General features: G+C 40.1%; 1 protein-coding gene across 1 annotated transcript; it reads left to right on the top strand.

Moving 5' to 3' along the window:
• Window positions 1–304: 304 nt before the first annotated feature.
• On the top strand, window positions 305–17,515 carry rnf11b (ring finger protein 11b). Its single transcript, XM_027290039.1, has 3 exons — window positions 305–918; window positions 13,976–14,145; window positions 15,125–17,515. The coding sequence occupies exons 1-3, from the start codon at window positions 796–798 to the stop codon at window positions 15,294–15,296; spliced, it is 465 nt and encodes a 154-aa protein (XP_027145840.1). The 5' UTR covers window positions 305–795; the 3' UTR covers window positions 15,297–17,515.
• Window positions 17,516–19,984: the final 2,469 nt, after the last annotated feature.

The raw sequence follows: 19,984 nt of genomic DNA, 5'->3' as shown, positions 1-19,984 counted from the left end.
CATTTGAAAACACGCACAGGGGATTTGAACAGTAACAGAAAACAGTGAGTGATCTTGTAATATATATATTTTATTAGGGCAGGACTGCTCATAGCAAAACTCTGCTCTAAAAATAATTAAAAACAACAAAGACTGATAATTTCAAGCCCCGTGTTTACGTTTTCACCGAAGGGCAACGTGACCACGAATGTGATTGGCTGCGGATAAGCGCTTCCTGGCTGTAGCTGAACGCTCATTGGTTGTTTCTCTCTGACGGGGGCGGGGCTTCTTGTCGCTACATCTTTTGTCGTTATTCAGCAGCTGCAAGCTGGAAAGTCCCTGACAGGCAGGCAGGCAGGCAGGCAGGCAGGGAGCAGAGCCGCCGCTAGTCTTTGTCATTTTTAAATGAGCTGATTTTAAGGGTTTCCTTTCGCGTCGCCGCGTCTGCTTTTTGTGAAATCCCTCCGACGTTGTTCCGGTCGTGAGTTTTATTCATTTCAAGTAGATGCTCTCCCCTCTGCGAGCGCTAGCTGCTGTTAGCAGGCTAGCTCTTTGTGTGGCTAGCTGCTAGCTGAGGGATGTTTTGTTGTTGTTGTTGTTGTTGTTGTTGAACTGAGCAGTCGTCCTGGGGTGGGGGGTGGGGGGGAGGAGAGGATCATCATCATCATCAGCTGTGTGTGTGTGTGTGTGTGTGTGTGTGTGCATCCTCGACGCCTTCTCCTCCGCTGACATTATCCGTAAGAAAAAAAAAAGTGGCCCTACAAAAACTAAACAAAACAAACAAAAAAAAGGAGAGTTTGACCGAAGAGGAAGGAGATGGGAAACTGTCTGAAATCTCCGACCTCGGATGATATTTCTTTGCTCCATGAATCTCAGTCTGACCGGGCCAGCTACGGAGACGGTGCTGACCCCGACCAGGAGGCACCGCCCCCCTATCAGGTAACTTTGACCAACTAGACATTGTGTGTGTGTTTTAGTTTTTTTTTGCCTCCTGTAACAATATATAAAGTGTTTACAGATCCTCAACATCACTGACCCCGTCTCCTCATGGCTTTGACACTAATCCGCTTTGTTTCATCCGAAGGTCTCCTGTCTCTGTCCCCTGAAGTCGTGCTGTGATTCATTATGATCGCAGCATGATATCATCACTTAGCTGTAGTCGTCATTCAGACACACTGATCCGTGTTGTTTTAACATGTATTATGTCACGTAGCTCAGGCCAGCAGTGTAAACTATAATTTATTGGACTTTTCCATTAAAGGTGACTCTCATAACTTTGTCAGCTGCTTCTCTTCCTCCCTCCCCTCCTCCAGGGCAGCAACTTTGTTTGTCTGGTGTCCTTATTTCCTGAATTAGATCATCTATAAAACAGACCAGGCCATGCCATAGCTGTAAATATGATTTCCCTTCTCGTGTGTGTGTTTCTCTGTGTTAAGAGGCGACTGGTATGCGTTACGTAAGGCTTTGGCAGAGAGTTTTGCTTGTTACTGGGTTAAGCTAAGCCTTATCTGTAGATTTAAGATAAGTGTTTCTAAAGCATGGGAAACTGAAGGCGATCTCAGGTCAGTAAAGCATGAGAGCTCTTATTGTAGGAGGCTGCTTCAATATGCCGCAACAAAGTGCAACCCCCAAGGGGGGAAATTTGCCGTGCTGTCACAGTCTGTTGTTGTCTATCATTTTAAAAAGCAAAATTTGACATAGGTGATCTTTTAAGTAGATGCCTGAGTTATTGAAATAAATACGACGATAAATACATAAATACATAAATAGATTTTATTGTATCACTATCACTGGATGAGGCCGGTGTGGTGCTTCTTTGTCTTTGTGTTGTCATCAGTACATTTCTTTAAAAGATGAAAACCCTCAATGAATATGTGCTACACACTTCCAAAAAAAACATTGAAAATATACGTATCATATCGTGAGCTATTTCCACCACAACAACGATAATATTGAAACCATTTTTGATCTTTGGAAAGTACAGTAATTATGTGTTGGGTCAATGTCGCTGCACATCCTCGACAGATGTGGAAAATGGTAGAAAAATAACTTTGATAAGTCAGTGGCAGTGGCCAAAATTGTGTCTAAAGCAGTTTAAATTTATTTTTGTATGTATGCTATTTGATTTTCTTTATGCTACACACTAGGTTACTATATCCTACTGGTTTAAAACTCACACGCTGCACCATCAGAAAAGCGTCAATTTCTAGCCTCAGTTTGTGCTTCTCATGTATTAGCGTCATAGACTGGTTACTCAAAATTGGATGTGGTCTCTGTGATGTCACCGATGCATTTCCGATTAGCCGTTGTGAAGCTCAGCGTGGTCAGCTCTGGTCGTTGCCATCTTGGCAATCTTGGCTCTGCTGGCTCCTGGCTAATCCAAAAACATGGAGCCTGGGTGTAGTTGAGACGGGCTAAATGAAGCCTGGTTGCTGACAGCCACCTTTGACAGTACCTACCTGTCAATCAAAGTAGTCGTGCCCTTAACTCTGCATAACTTTTCTAGTATTAATATAATTTAATCACCTCCCTGTGCAGTCGCCATAAAGTTAGTCATGAAGACCAAAACTGTGTTTTTGTACCGGGCTGTATCTCATGTTTACTCATTTCTGGAGCCAGCCTCAAATACGCAACGATAACTTTAGCGATCGGTGCATTCAAACATCCTGGTAACACCATGAGACAGTTTCAAGTTCCTCATTCATAATCTTTGTCATCATTATGAATAGGCATGACTACATGAGTACTCGATTTGGCCGTCAGTATTCGATATTTGGAAGTATTTCGACAAAATAAACTAAATGAACGTGCAGTGTAGGCTATGTAACATTAAACTTAAGCAACCAGTTCAGTAAACAACAGCTCATCATGCATATGGTGACTAGAGATGTGCTCCCATTAATCTTTGTGGAAAGAGAAAGTTTCTGCGAAGTGATGATGGCATTTGTTGAGCTGGAGTACAGTCAGGTTAGCAGGCTGACCCCACCTGCATCTTCATTTGGGTGGTCATTTCAGACTCTTTTCCCACATTATAATTATTAAATGTGTGTACTTGGAAATGGAGATGACTCAAAATGTCCATCCCTATGTATTATCAGTGGATTGTCGCTCACAGAGGAGTATCTGAACAGAGCAACAAGCATGTCATGTCTGGCATACAACAGTGTGTAATTAGGCCAAAGCTGCCAGCTCTGGTACCTTGAGGAGTCATGCTGTAATAAACATTGCTTCGTTTCTTTGGAAAAGCTCTGACTAAGCTCTCAGTTGTGTTAAGAAAGCCTGTGCAGTTTGTTTGCACCGACAGAGTTTCACAAGAGGGGTTAACTAACTAGTTCAAACCTACTTATAAAGGGCTCTTTCAGGCCTGCCAGCTCTTTTCTCCCCGGTGACCACCGTAATCAGCACCTTCACCATCTGAACCCTGCCGGAGAACACAGCACACATTTTTTGTGTGCTTGCAGTTCAGCTTAACACACTTTGGAAGTGCTGTGTGTGTTAGAAGAGGGACTAAAGGCTGTGCTATACTCAATTTGATATATTGAATTTGGCGTTTTCCATAAAACGGCCAAGTACAGGCCTGTATGCACATACATTGTGCTAGAGGGTCTGATATTTAATGTTCAAACTGTTAAACTTTGTGTTTTTCTGTCAATATAATGGGATGTTTGTAACATATTGCAAAAAAAGTTGAGACAGCAGAAACAAAAATACCTGTTTGAACCATTCCAGGTTACAGGTAATAGTACCATGACTGTGTATGACGGGCATCCTTGAAAAGTTATATAGTAAAATTATTTGCTCACACGACGAGGGTCACCACATTGTGAAAAACTGAACAGGCAAATAGTCCAGCAGTTAAAAGCCTTTCTTGTACAGGCTTTAGGAATGCAGTGGTCTTTTGTCTGTTGTATTTAACCTGTTGATACAATGCTTGGGTTAAATAATAAATGTTCTCTTCAGAGTAGACCACATTCATGCATTTAATTGTTCCCCCGTACCCTCACTTTTTTTTAAACCCCTAAACTGTAGAATAATTAATAATATTTCTGAGGTCTTCTGTATTATTTTATGTATGCCAGATGATCCAGACCCAAACATATGGCGGGCAGTAGCTGGTTTTCTGTAGAACTGAAAGAAACAATAATAGCTCTCTAGGATTTAAGTTATCTGGAATTTTGCTGCCACAGTTCCTTGCTGGAAATTATAGAAATGATAATAATCACACCTTTTGGCTAACAGAGACAGTTTATTAGGAAGTGGCGAATGACACTGTAAAAAAAAAGAAGAAGAAATTCAACAAGTTGTTACTGGAAGCTTACGCAGCACATATCACTGCCATGTGCATGTAGAACAGTGTAACGTCTGTTGCTACTCAAGTTCGCCCATCACACTGGCATCAGTCAGACCGTGTTTCCTGAGAATCTACAGTCAGCGGTGAATCAGAGGAGGGTGAATTCCTGCATCTGGGGCTGAGCCTGATTGTTACCCAGCCGGAGGCTGCTTTGAGTTGCCGTTGAATAATTTCCTGGCTGAAAGAAAGAGGCAGAGAATGTATGTGTATATATGGACAGACACAGACAAATACAAATGAAAGAAAAACCTGATTAAATGGAGAAACATAAAGAATGCAGATGCTATCTATAGTGAAAATGAAAAAATGTGTGAATCATATGTTATGACTTTTTCAATCACCACATCTCAAACCAGCTGAGAGATTTTGGACCAACGTGGTTAAGCCAGCAGAGTTCAGAGACATAAGAATCAATGCCAAGACACATTGAAGCTGTTCTGGGAATGTGATGCAGGCCAACACCTTACTAAGACACTTTATATTGTTCTTTCCAGTTTGTCACCTTTGTGACAAAATGTGTCTTCATTTGTGACCTGTCTGTGTGTGTATATAAATGTATTCTGTTCTCCTTTGTAGAAAGAAAGTTGCCTGCCAATAAGTACTTTTTTTTCCTTTTTTGTCTGAACCTAGCTTTGGCATCAGATGATTTAGCAGGTGTTGTCCAGCAGTAACTTTCCTGTTGTGGCCATTTTTCCACAAGCTCCAAGTGCCTAGGCCACTTAGTCTGCTAAGTGTGATCTTTATTTGACTTGTGACCATAAACTTCATCCAGTCTTCTTGTGAAAACTCAAAAGGTAATCTTGAAAACATGTCAACCCGGTCCATTACCGACTTGATGCTGTCCTTCATGCGGTCTGAATCCATGACTCAGCTAACTTTTTAGCATATTGTAGTACCAAGTTTATCTACACATTTTTTTCTGTGCCCATACACACTCAAAACTATCTTGCTGCCACCTTACTGAACCGTTACCATAACACGCACTATTCAGCATATACATTGACACATAAATACTAGCAGAACTTTTACATAACATAACTCGTTATAACTACTTTTTTTTTTTTTTAACCAAATAGCGATAAGTGATTTAAGTGGATCTCTTACATCTACTCTGTACATGTATTGTAATAAAAAATTTGGCAGTCGCAGTTTTATATGTATATATGTCTAAAATTCCCTTTCATGATTAGACATCACCTCTAAGATGTCTTCATTTCATTATGTGTACAACAGCCACAGCCTCGGTTGAGATAACTTGATCAGAAAATACTGATGCAGAATCCAATGCTGTTGATTATTTAGCAGTCTTAATTAGCTTAGCATCAGTATTGCAGTCCATATAGACATGGTCTGTATAGACATAGGACGAGAGGAAGGTAGGAAGGATGGATGTTGAAAGCTAAGTGGATGAGATCAGCCCTCTGAGCCAACCACTTAGGCTAGTGGACCATTTAATGTCTCGTCAAAATGATTTCAAAGTGAGCGAGTGTGTGCGAGTTGTGCTTGTTTCGTATCAATCGCGGAGGCTAAAAAGCCGAGGGAGGTGCAGTTCTGTTTGTGCTTCTAATATTGTGAAGCGTGTGTGTGTGTTTGTGTGTGTGTGTGTGTGTGTGTGTGTGTGTGTGTGTGTGTTGCATCACTGTGTGTTTGTGGAGTGTGTTGATTTGGAAAGCAGCTGGTGAGACGAGTGCTGAGTCATTGCTGTGGGACTGTGCAACGGGAGATAAGGCCTGTGTGTGTGTGTGTGTTTGATTTTGAGAGAGAGAGAGTTTGTGTGTGTGTGTGTGCATTTGGCCCCCTGGTATGGCATGTAATGCCCTCCCTCAACATCTCCCTTGTAAGCCTCAGAGTTGGGGGCAGTGACAGGAGTTTTTATTGATCACGATCAGTTTGGCACAAACGCCTTTATGCTGCTGTCAGCTAGCTTTACAGCCGAATCTTATTGGCTTGGACACCTTGCAGACTTTAAAAAGATTCACTGTGTTTGCAGGTAGCTGAACTTCTTAATACACTTTTCAGCCTTTTTTACTGTTTCTCTCACTTTTTGTGTGAGCATGAGGCCTAGAGGGCAAAAAAAAAAAAAAGGATTCAAAACACATCAAATAAGACTCCTGCTGCTTTCAAGGCCAAATCTACTTTCAGATGGTTTAGTAGAGCAGGAGGTACACACCACTGACTGTAGTACACACACATACACACTGTGGAGCACACTCAACCAACCGCACTGCCGTCAAGATGAGAGGGCTTGCAGTCAGCACTTTGGTTTGGCCTCAGCTGGCTTGGTCAGAAGAAGAAATGGGGAGAAAAAAAAAGTTTTTCTTTTGAGGTGGTTTGTAATTAGCTGTCAAACCTGGACCGGAGACGAGGGAGAGCGCCAGAGATAGGAGGAATCGCCCGAGAGCGTCTGAAAAGGAGGCTCTTGGTCCGCTTCCAAGCGTGAATTCAGAAGTTCTGCTGCTATTTAATCCGTCTTCAGGCTGTGAAGGAAGCGATAAGCGTTTTGTATAAATGATAAATACACAGTATGTGTATGTCTGTGTTAATCATTTGGTAACCATGGTAACACATATGTGCATTACCACATCAACACAGACCACACAGTAAGAACATAACCCTTAATGTTAACTCTTTTTCCCTCTTCTCAACTACTTGTCATTAGTCTTAACATGAGCAAGACACACAATATCTGATATATTGATGACGATTGTTTTCATTGTGAGCTCCTCACATTACAAAAAAAACACGCCTTTCTGTGTGGAGTTTGCATGTTCTCCTCGTTTCTACGTGGGATCTCTCCGGGCACTCTGTCTTCCTCCCACAGTCCAAAGACATGCACTCAACAGGTTAATTGCTGACTCTAAATTGCCCGTAGGTGTGAATATAAGCATGGATGGGGTGTACCCTGGCTGCAGCTCCTGCAATTCTTATCAGGTTACACAGAAAATAGATTAATGGTTTGTTTATAATAAGTCAGTGAAAAAAAAGAGGCAGACCAGCACTAAAAGGAAACTATTTATTTTATATATATTTTTAGTTTGGATCAAATCAAGAGAACTACAGGTGTGAAAGCGCCCTCAGTAGGTTATGAGTCATTTTGAGCACATCTGTTTAGAGTGATAGAAATGGTTTTCGATAACATCCATAAATGTTGTTACAGATATATTTTATTATAGATGTCACATCATGTTTAAGAAAATGTTATAAGGTCTTTAGTTTGATGTCGAGTTGTTTAAAATGTTTGTATTTACATTATTGAGAATAATGTCCACGTTACAGCACACTCACCAAAAGCTAATCACAAGGCCTGCGTTCATTTTCAGTGGGAAGCGAACAATCGTCTGCGGAGAAATGAGCAAAAGTTCGGGTGAATTTGATATTCTATGAATGAGGGAGATGATTGCAAGTCGAGAAGCAGATCAGATTGGAGCAAACAAAAGCCTGCTCTGTGTCAGTTTGGCCGCAACATAGAAACTCTTATGGCAGTTTCAGGTTTACGGAACCATTTCAACCATCGCCAACAATAATATCTAGAGAAGTCGTGCTTGAAGGAACTCGGTGGAGATTATCGATGTCCCAAATGGGGAAGCGAATTGGTATAATGTTATGGTTATCTGATATCTGATGCTGTTCTATATATTATATCTCTGATCTATGCAGTTAGCTAAATAACAGACAAAGAGGAGAAAGAGGATTGGCTGACCTTTGAACTGTTTCTTTGCCGTCTCTATGTCTTTAATGAACTTCGTAGTAAAAGGCAGGTAGCAGATCCTTGCACTTTCCAATGAACCAATAACAGACTGCCAAACATCTCGAGGTGTTTGATTTGTAATCCTTGCTCATCCCTGACTCTGCTCAAAGTAGTGATAGTGAGTGCATTGTATATCGGGAGGTTTTTATATATCAGCGGGGTTAATCAGAACATTTCCTGTTGAATGCGTACAGAGAGAACGCTGGTTTGAACAAAATGTTTTGTCCCGACCTACACTTTGAAAGTGTCGCTGCTGTGGTCTGCAGGTTTCTCCCATCCATTCCATCCGTAGGTTATGCTACAGTCAGAGAAGGCCGTAAAAGAACGCAGATAACAGTAACATAACGGGCAGACGAGTTCAGCCGGTGCTTCTGACTTCAACACAGGTGTGGCTGAGTCACTTAAACCAGATATTTTGGGTGACAGGTTTTTAGCCTTGTAAGGCAGCCCCTTGTGACTGATCACCAACCGTCTTATCCGAATATGGTAACAGAAACATTTGGGGGGTGGAGGAGGTGGTGCTGACAAACAAGCCATTGTACTGCAGGTCAGTGACATAGTCTGTGGGCTTTGGCTGACACACAGCCACAGAGAGGTTGCTGTTCCTGAGCACTCATCAAAAGGACCCAGACTCGAATAACTCTTTTGTCTCTCCACAACTCCTTCAGTTGGCAGCCCTGTCTTCTATGATCAGTGGGGTCAGGGTGGTTTTGGTCATTACATTACAGTGGCATAACTAAGTGAAAGGGCTTATATAATGTGGTACAGGCTGTCATGACTCCCCTGACACTTGTTTTCATTGGCCGATGCTGCTCTCGCATGATTTGTTTATGACTGCTGCTAAAATAAATGAAAATATATTATTGCTTTTTATTCTTTACTTCACTTTCTTTCCCGCAAATTGACTTTTCTTTAATTACTTTTCCACCATTATGTGTCTCCTCCACAGTTTTTGTCTGCCTAGAATAAAGCCTTTGTGTGAGCTTCACGTCATGTGTTATGTTTAAACACTAGGGTTAATACTCTTGACCTACATCAACGCCCAAACTTCCTGTTCTACCATGCTGATGAAGTAATGCGATACACACATACTGTTATCATCACACCGTCAGCCCTGTCCTGCTATCACATCAACAAACACATCCTGTGATGCGAATGTCCATCCTTCTCCCATTGTTTGTCATTGTTGCATGCGCATGTTTGAGTGATCAGTTAAGTGGATGCTTGCCTGTACTGTGCGCAGGTCTTGTTGAAAGATTTTGTTACTCTGCAGTCCCTGGACAGAGGCTAAGATTTCAGGGCCTGCAAATGCATCATGTTCCTGGTGTATCTTCCCCTTAAGTGCATATTGACACTGCTTAGGTTTCACAAAAGATATATCATAATTGGCAAGTAGATATTTCCTGCATTAGGTTAAGAAGATTTGCAGACAAAATGCAAAAACCACACAAAAAAACAAGACATTACGAATACATTGTTTGTATTTGTAATGTCTAATGACTAAGCTGTCCTTACAGCATGTGTTCAAAACAGGGGTTTTGCCCAGTCATCATGCTGCCTGTCTGCAACCCCAAATACACATTAGCCCTTAATGCTCTGGCTTCTCTGGTATGTCGGCATCATGTGGGCACAGACAGAGGTCTGCTCAGGACCAGTTTAGTTAATGTTGCATCATGGCTTGCGTGGAAAATAAAGGACTAATATTTCCAGAACAGAAAAGCATGCAACAGGTTACTTTTTGTAGTTTTTATTACAGTTTTACTTCAAGGTGTCAAGGCCGCTCTTAAAGGCTTTAAGAGCGGCTGTGTACTTTTGGTACTTTCCTCATTCACAGAGAGCAGAGGCTGTGGTTAGCTGCAATCGTGCCAGTGTGAAAGAAGGTTTTTCTGTAGGTGTTCCGAGAAGTCTTCTTTCAAGTTTCCGTCATTTGTATATCTTTTGTGACCAAACCACTGGGACACTACTGAAGGTAATAACATTACTTTCCTCTCCAGCTATGATTGGTGCTGCACTTAACAGTCTGATATTATTATGTCAACAAGAAGGAATATTTCCATTATAGCAGTATTTTTTTTCTGTACAAATTCTACAAGTAATATTGTGAATTATATTATATTGCACGCCCCTAGCTAATCGCAGGTTTTGCGACTATCCGGCTAATGAAAAGTTACCGGACTAAGACTCTTCTCAGAGTATTCGGAACTCTTCTTTGTTTGTATTATTTTCCAACACGCTACTGTTCTCCAGCGAATAGAAACACTTGCAGAGTCTGTCATTATCAGTCATTTAATGTAACAAGTATATACTTTATAGGAAGTCTCTGTGTGAATGCCAAAAACTGCTAACTTCCCCTAGAGAAATGAACCAGTGATGTTGTAACTGAACCGGGATTGTGTGGTTCTGACCCACCTCACATTTTTTTTTTCATGGCCACACGCCTACAGTATACAGCAGTGGGGGAAATCCTTCATAGAGAGTGTGTGTTTGCGTGCGTGTGTGTGTGTGTGTGCGCTCTTGAAGCATTGCCTGTTATTGAACATGTGGGCTGAGTGCCTCTATCCACCTCTACTTTTCTTTTTTCTGAATGTCTTTCAATCAGTGATGGATGATGGAAGAGCGAGGGTAAATGCCTCCCCTCTCTATCCATCTTTCTTTCACTTAAACTCTGCATCTAATCTCATTCCTTTGTTGTCTACAATCTTCACCTTACTTCCCGCTCACCATTAGCACTCTGGTCCTGGCACGCTGACAGTCCCAGCAGCCTGCAGTGAGCTTAGAGGAAATCAGGGTCTGTACCTTGGATTCCTCTTAAATCCCACTTTCACCCTGGTCTCCTCCCGCTGCCTCTCTCTCTCTCTTCATCTCTGTGACTGTTGTCCTTCTGGTTAACCTGAGGTCACATAATGAACAGTTGTCACAGGCCAGCTGACGCCTCATGTATGAAGTAAGGTAAAGGCATATGACAACAATTACACTGCTGATCACTGCTGAACACCCTACTGACACAGAGGACAGCTGCTGCCCCCCTCTGAGGCCCTGCCTGTCTGTAGCTTTTATTCCTGCTGCCTGGCTGCCGTCTCTTTTCGACATGAGAGAAAGGAGTGGCTGTCAGAGGAGCAGCATACCGCCTCATCTAAAGTTATGCTGACTCGTGGCTTAAAATGCTGTGTTGCCATGAGGCTGACTACTACGTACCCGGATATCTCTGTTTTGCATGTTTTCTGTGAAAGTCTTTTAACCTAAAAATATAATTTTTCAAGAATTAAAATGAGACTCTGTTAAGATGTTTTGTTTTTGTTTTGTTTAGTTTTTTATGTAAAAGAATAAGAGAAAATAAAAACTGCAAAAAAGAAAAGAGGTCAAACCTGTACACACACAGACAAAATGATTAAATTCTCTTGACCGGTACAAATGAAATATTACATGTTCAAAATGGAGTAGGAAGAAGTATCCGCTTATTTATTCCTACTCCTTCACATCTACTTATTAATTAATTTATAGACTGTCTCCTGTACATACATTTCTATATACATATTCACAATACAATTCACATATTCATATATATACATATCTACATACATGCATTTGTGCATATGCATATATGCATGTACACAAATGCACCATACATATTTATGAATCATAATCATACTGCGTGGGTTTTCTGCGGGTACTCCGGCTTCCTCCCGCAGGAATGCACTTAATAGGTTAATTGGTGACTCTAAGTTGAATAATCCTTAGGATGAATAATATATGTACTTTGTTTAAGTTCCATCTTCAAATTATTCCACAATTTAACCCCACATATTGAAATACACCTACCCTTCATGGTTGTATGAAAACAGAGTTCTGTGATTTAAACTTTACCCTCAAATTGTAACCACTGTGCCTTTTATGTCAAAGCTATGTTATCAAATCTATAATGATCTTAATAATGAAGTAACTTTAACCATGTACACTACTCTACATACTATATTGACAAAGTGGAACTGGTATTTCAGGTCACATCTGTCTCTTAGTGTTGTCTCTTCTCGTGTCACTTAAGGAGATAATACAGTGCTATTTACATTACTCTGTTAGTTGAAGACATTTTGACTTCACAAGCACAACAAAGTAAAACACAGAAAGACAAGTTTCAGCATAGCACCTTTGATTTAAAGCAACAATACTTAGGATCTGATATTTTTGACAGGATAGATGTATACGTTTCTTTCCAGCTGTCTGATCCCCAGCTGTAGTTATTCAAGTGTATGGTGCTTTGTGTCAAATGGTCATCTCTGGAGTGTGTATACAGGTGGTTAATGAAGGACCTCACTTACTGTCTCCGTGAACTGCCTGTTGGATTTTTTTTTGTTTCATGACATTAAGAATTGGCGCACTGTAAGAGGAGAAGTCGGTTAGTCAGTGGGCTGACAAGTATGGGCTCGGTGAAGAAGAGGAAGTAGTACTCACCACAAGAGACTGTATTGAGTATATGTAAGAAAATGTCAGATAAGAGGGAAGGAAGAAAATGCATCGTCATCAACCGTAAAATGAGAGTTGAGTCAATAGAAAGTTGTATAGAGAGGAGAAGGATACTTGGAGACATTGGTGGTACACATGGTAGAAATAAAGTTATGCGTATCTATTCTCTCCTGAATTCACGCAAAAAAAAAAAAAGTTACTGTTTTGTCCATCAAACAGTCCAAAACTAAGTGCATTTGAAAAATGAAAGTAGCACGTTTTTACTATTGCTTGAAAAGTCACATAAATTAACTGAATATTAAAAAATTACGGATAACTTGTCTCTCTAAATATCTCAGCTCTATTTCTGGTGAGGTAATATTAACATTTTCTGTTCATGTGACTCATTACAGTGCAATATGGAAACGCTGTCAGTGTTGAAGTGGTTCGTCTATACTTTCATGCCACTTTAAACTTCAGCTCGTGTGGTTTTCGTAAAACATTGCAGACAGGCATAATGAAAGACTTCCGACATGTCAACAGTTTCAGTTTGTTCAAATGAGGCAAGATTCTTGTTGACCAAAACATAGAGGGACAGAGAGGTTTTGGTTGCTAAAGTTTGGTCCCAGCCAGTTAATGAGTGAAACTGTTTTTATTAATCCTGTTTTATAAATCAGGTCTGTATGGCACCAACAATGAACCTTCAGTGACCCTCTGCTGAAGTAGCTGTTTGGACGAGGCATGGAGAAACAGTACCACCTACTGCCTGTGATTATACTTTCACAGTGTGGTCAGAAATATTGTTGGCTTGAAACAAATCCTTAATTGTATTAGTTTTAAACAGTTAGTGTGAACGTTTCAGCCCTGCAGGCCTTCAGTATGAGAGGGATAATTCCAAAACAAACAAAGAATGTGTGTTTGGAATAAGAGCTCTTACAATCAACTAAAAACTTGAGTGAGCCAAAGTGAAATCCACCCTTCAAGGTGTGGTGTGTATATATATATATCTTACCAGTGTTGTATTGGCAGGTGTTAACATTAATTCCATCCCTCACTGTTAAAATAAGCACCTATATCGCTGTTCACGAAACACATTTGTGCCATAATCAAAAGAATATTTCATAAGCCTGTGGTTCATCTGCTAGACCCGGGTTTTACTTCCACCGAAAGTAATAACAAGAACATCTTCTCCTTTTTTTTAGAATAACATCTCACAATGGTAGAATTAAGGGTTCACAGAGATATGGTTAGCAGGCCTCATGAAAGAAGAATATGATGCTGCAGTATATCATGACATGCTTCCTGCCACAAACTAGGCTTACAAACAATTCTGAGAATCAGCTTGTTTTTTTCTGTGTATTCGCCTGTCACCTTACTTTTCCCTGCAGACTACATTCATGAAACCGTTATGCATTCTAACAATTTATGCGGTCTGCTTTGATGTCTTTGCTCTGCAGGAGCAGATCCATGTGCCTGTCTACCACCCAACACCCAGCCAAGCCCGACTGGCCACTCAGCTGACAGAGGAAGAGCAGGTCCGCATCGCCCAGCGAATTGGACTCATCCAGCACCTACCGAAGGGCGTGTACGACCCAGGACGAGATGGCTCTGAGAAGAAGATCAGAGAGTGAGTTGAAACCCTGAGTGGTAGCAGCAGTGTACCGATACCATGGCTTAAAGTAGTATGAAAATCTGTGGTTATCAAACCGTGTACATTTGCTTATCTACAGTTTTGAATTCTACTGCATTAGTGTTATTAAGACATCAAAAAAATGTAAAACTCACAATACTGATTAATAACATAGATGTGAAATTGCAAAAGCAAAAACCAAGGCACAGGTACAGGTCGCTGACCCCACGGCCTAGTTAGAAAAAAAAACAAAAAACATATATATATTAAAAGTCTATATGGTTATAACAGTCCCATTTCCCACAGTATTTGTCTCCCCTCTCCTTTTGTTGTTGAAGCGTGAAAGTAATTTTCTCCATAATGTGAAAAGAGTTGATTATGCTAATAAGTAAAATATATTTTACTAAAATGTTGGCCTGTTAAAATTGTGTCCGATTTGTACAAAAACATAATTTAATCAGGCATGAAAAGAGTTAGATGTATTCCTTAGACCCCTGTCTCACTTCCTGGTTTTAAAATAGGCCGTGGTGTGTGGTGTTCAGGCACTAGTCAGCTGAGACTCATAACAGGTCAACTCTGTAGCCCACCTAAATAAAAATAAGACAAAAAAAGGTTATGGTCTAAAAATGTGTATTTTAATGAGTATTATGGGAAATTTTTGCAACTTTGAAGAATAAAATGGCTACTGCTGTAGTTTCAATTATTTATTTTTTTTCCAATGATCAGAAGTTTTGGCTCCATACAAGACCCGTTATGAATTGTAACATGGCGAATGTTCTGTTTGGAAATGGTAGAGTTAAATACCTATGAAGAATTTACAGTCACTGATGTGCTGTATTTGTGTTTTGCAATGCCCTGCATGTTATTTAATAGTCAAGTGACATTACAAAATAATGTTTGCGCTTTTTATTCAACTTCCTGTCTGTATTGTGTCCAAACAAAGTTTCGTATTGAATGTCTGTGTTCGCCTTCACAGGTGTGTCATCTGTATGATGGACTTTGTGTATGGAGACCCCATCCGGTTCCTGCCCTGCATGCACATCTACCACATGGACTGTATAGACGACTGGCTGATGAGATCCTTCACCTGCCCCTCCTGCATGGAGCCTGTGGACGCCGCACTGCTTTCTTCCTACGAGACCAACTGACACACACACACACCAACATATACCCACAGACACCTGTGGACCAGACTGAACACACACACACACACACATACATATATACAATATGTACACAATTGTACATACACACAACTTCCATCTTCCTAACCTGTATCCTGGATTAGTAAAGTGGTGATATAAAGCAGTGATGGTGTAAAAGATTTAGGATGAACTTTGGTGTGTGTGTGTGTGTGTGTAAGAGAGAGAGAGAGCATGCATGTATAAATGTGTGCGTGGGCTGCACAAGTTCCTCAGTTGGCCTGCTGGACAGGATTGGAGGAATGAACAAAAGTGTTGGAGTTAAGGATGAGCAGGAAGGATCTGGATTGAGGAAAGGAGGATACAGATGAGAGGATACAAGTGTAAAGGGAAGTCAAGCGGAGTGGATGACGGTTAACTGGTGTGATTAAGAAACCTTTCCAAGATCCGCTTTTATATAAACAAATACACACACTTCCTTTATTTAACCATTTGACAGAATGCAGGAGGATGGACATCTGACTACCGTCATCAGGCTGCAGATTGTGTTTGTTGGACTGCCGAAGCCTAATTACCATGTCATACTGCGAGACAAAGGGAGAGAAACACCCTTCAGAAGATCTGCCAGATGCTTTGACGTGTCCCCACACGGATCATCAGCGTCATGTCTGCTGCAAAAACTGCCACACATGCAGATATGTGACTTAAGACTGCTAGAGATGGACATCAGATTAAAGACTATGAACATCGGATATATTCTGCAGACATACCGCAGGCCTCCACTTGGCCTTGAGTTGTCTGTCTGTATAGATCTTTTAGGAGAAAACTGCGTTTGGTCAGTGGATTGATTGTCCTGTGGCTTTGTGAAATCTGTTCTGTGTTTGTTCCGTCATAAGTCATAAGGGCTCCGTTGACACCGGTGTTTACCAACAATACATATATGGCAAAAGTAAATACAGAGTAAATAGTGTGTGCTTTAGTCACTAATGTGATGGATAGCTGCTAGACTGTTGCTGTCAAGCTGTTGACTCTCAGATCACTGGCTAAAGCACAAGCAGACCAGGTGAGAAACCATTGATACAAATCAGAGATATTTGCACTTATTAATCAGACTCGTGGCAAGTGTTGACCATGTGCATTCAGCATTATGTTAGAGTATGTCATTTGCATTACCTACATTCTCATTACCATTGCAGTGATCTGTAATTAAAGCCTCTGTCTCTGTGGATCAGGAGTGGACACATAATTTATCACTGGTGACATTAATCAAACTACTGAATTAGTCCCAACTTTGGCTTCCCCTGTTATCGTTCATATAATGTAAGAACAAGTCAAAGACAGAAAAAAATACAGGCACAAGGCTGGGCTCATTTAATGCATGTATCATGTCGTTCATTTAGCATCCTGTTTTGTTTGGACAGAACAGGTTCTAAAGCAAACACACTGTCTGGAAAATCGTTAACGACAGTAATGTGCCACTGTCACCAGGTGCAACTGGTGGAGAGTGAATGTGGTTGACTTGCCTGTCAGAAATATGACTGAAGACTCTTTTTTTTTACCTGATGGGGTTACATTTCTATCCATTTTTTTTTTATTTTCCTCACATGAAGGTGAGGCTTCAATCTAGATGATCTCGACACATTTTCAAATCACCTAAGTTACCCAGTTTACTATTAAAGCACAAATAAATACACTTGTTCAGTTTTACTGTCCGTCTCCCTGCTAACTCTGACCTGTAGGTGAGTTGGAAGACTTTGAATTATGCAGGAAATAATAAATCATTTGAGCCCCTCCCACTCCTGCTTAGCGGGCATGATACAGATCCAACACAGTTTAAAAATAAAAACAAAAAATGCCTTTAGTGATCTGTGTATGTGTGTGCATACCTGCTTGTGTGTGTGTGTATTTGTACTAGGCTTTACAGCCTGTGTGTGTGTGTGTTTGAGATGTGGAGGATGGGTGTCAGCACCTTAGTCTTTGCACAGTGCTATAATCTATGTAACTCTTTATGTTGTACATTGTCCTCCATCAGTACGGTGGAGCCTCATGGCCTTAGGTTACACATGAGTGGGGGGGGTTGTATCAGCTGCTAAAATGTGGAGCAGAGTTCAGTTAACTTCAAGAAACATGAAAAAGGGGGATGATATGCATATAGTTAAGACTGTAAATGCTGCTGCCGAGCTACCATTGTACATGTCACAAAACTAATAAATAAATTGTCTGTATATTGTGGTGTTTGGATTGGATTTCTCTCAAATCACCCAGCTCTCTTCCAGAGAATTTCCTCACAGCAGATGACAGTTTTGGATACAAAGTATCTTATTTATTTTTTATGTTTTTGCAGTTTTAGTCTCAGTCTGGACCTAATCAAGGCTGTGTGAGATTGTCAATGCATGTCATGTCATGTGTGTTTGTATCTGCCGTAGTTCCTCAGAGAGTAATCAAAGAATCAGTTTTAACTAAAACCCCTGATTCATATGAAGACTAGCACTCGCCCACAGCTTTACTGATCAGATCAGATGGGGTGCTTGGTGGAGCTGCTTCTTTGAACTCTGCCAGAGGTTAACTCCTGAGCTCTTGTTCATTTCCCGTAATGTGCTAACGGTTTTGAGTTAGAAAATGTGCTCACATCCCAGGAAAGTGACTCATGGGTGTCAACACAGAGAGTCTGACATTCACTAACAATGAAACAGCTGCACAAACCCTTGCTACATTAAGACCACAAAGAGAGTTGATTTGCTTTGAATCTTGGCTTAAAGACTTATTTATTTAAAATGTTCAAACTCACAGGAGTGATAAGTGAAGGGTGGATTTTTCTGCTTTAAGTAGCCCATAGGATTGAACATCAAGGTTTGCTCATATGTGAATGGGGTATGTATGTGTTGTATATGTATGTATGAATGCTTGTTAGACTTCTACTTGTTTGTAAGCATAAATATGCATATGCTATGTACTACAGGCAAATAATAAATAGACATTGCAACAGAACATAACTGCCAGTGGGTGTAGTTTATTTCCTGTGTGCACACTGAGAAAGGGAAGAATGTAGTTTTTTTTTTAATTATTCAACAGATGGACATGTCTTACAACTGATAGAACTTTGAGGTGGTGCAAATGCCAAATAAATATGTTATTTGTCTTTCTGATTACATGGCAACCTCCCACAACCTCAAACTCTTGTAGAGGATCATGTCACATCCATAACTCATATTTAAGGCCTCTCCGTTTGTTAATGCCTTCCTCAGAATACTGTATTTTAAATGAATTAAAAATGTAATATAATGTAACGTAAGTTTTTGGTTATTGGTTAGTTATCCTCATCACAAAGGTTTCAAGGTTTTTCTGACCATGTGGCTTTACCTGTGGTTACTATATTGCTGTTATATGTAGATATAGATATAGATATAGATATAGATATAGATAAACCATTTTCCTTCTGCTCTTCTTCGCCTGTGCCCAAGAGTTCATAAATGGAGTTCATTAGCACTGGATTTTTCACATGGCACCATATTTATTCAAACACTCTAAGAATACACAGCTTCATGTTTGGACAACAAAATGCACAAATCTCTGGTTTAATATATTTTATATAGAGAGGACAAATTACGGCTAAATATCTTGTAAATTTTATAATAAAAATAAAAGTATAGTAAGACAAATTCAATTCTTCATTTAGTTTGTTAGTTTCAAGTTGGACGCTCAGCAGCCACTTACCCCAGCGGGGTTGAAGCCGGTGTTGGCAGCAGGAGGACGGTCAGCTCTCCAACCCGCCCTCCGCTGAATCACTGTGGCTCCATCGTTATATTACTGTTTAAACTATTTTCATGCTGACTTACCCATATAAGTGGCTGACTCATGCAGCACTCCTATTCTGAGTGATAATGTCTAGATGTATTTTACATTCATATATTTATATATTTTAAACATTGTCCATTTAATGTGACTCCAAATTAACACTAAAATGTATTGTGATGACCTGTGTCTTATTTATTTATTTTTGCATTTCGCTACAATAGTGGTATTTTTTTGGAGTCACTAGGTCACATAACATGAAAACGATTGAAAAAACGGTCAATATTTCTACTGTTTTAAAGACACATGTTTTTATCCCCCTACTATCATGCTGACTCGGCCACATTAGTGAACTTTTTATTTGATTAAAGTATTATACTAAACTGTTTTTATATAGCACACTTATTTTGATTTATAATGTGTCATTCATTTATTTTACATCCATATTTTATTTCCATATTTATTTATTTTTCAGTCAATATCTTCCATGTAATAAGGCCCAATAATAATAATACCAAAAAATACTACACTAAGACTACACTGGCCACACACACACACACACACACACACACACGTTTCACTCTATATTTTAGTGCTTCTTCTATTTTGTCTAAATATGTTTATATATATAGAATCATTATTTTTTCAATAGCATCCATGTGACCCAGTAGCTCAGTCACTAAAATCCAGTGTGAGGAGGTGTGTGTGTATTGATTGGCAGCGTGGTGATGTTTGCTATTGATTGGGGTCACTGGGTCACGTCACATGAAAACGATTAATAGTCATTATTTTCTGTAAATGTAACTATTTACACAAGCAACAAGTGTGTTACATAAGACCAATTTAGTATATTTTTTCCAAATGTTTCACTAATATGGTCTAATATTAGTATAATATAATAT

The sequence above is a fragment of the Larimichthys crocea genome, chromosome XVII (genome assembly GCF_000972845.2).
Source record: "Larimichthys crocea isolate SSNF chromosome XVII, L_crocea_2.0, whole genome shotgun sequence".
NCBI classification, from domain to species: domain Eukaryota; kingdom Metazoa; phylum Chordata; class Actinopteri; family Sciaenidae; genus Larimichthys; species Larimichthys crocea.
Note: the sequence above shows the minus strand (reverse complement) of the source record. Positions and strands in the feature narration are given on the sequence as shown.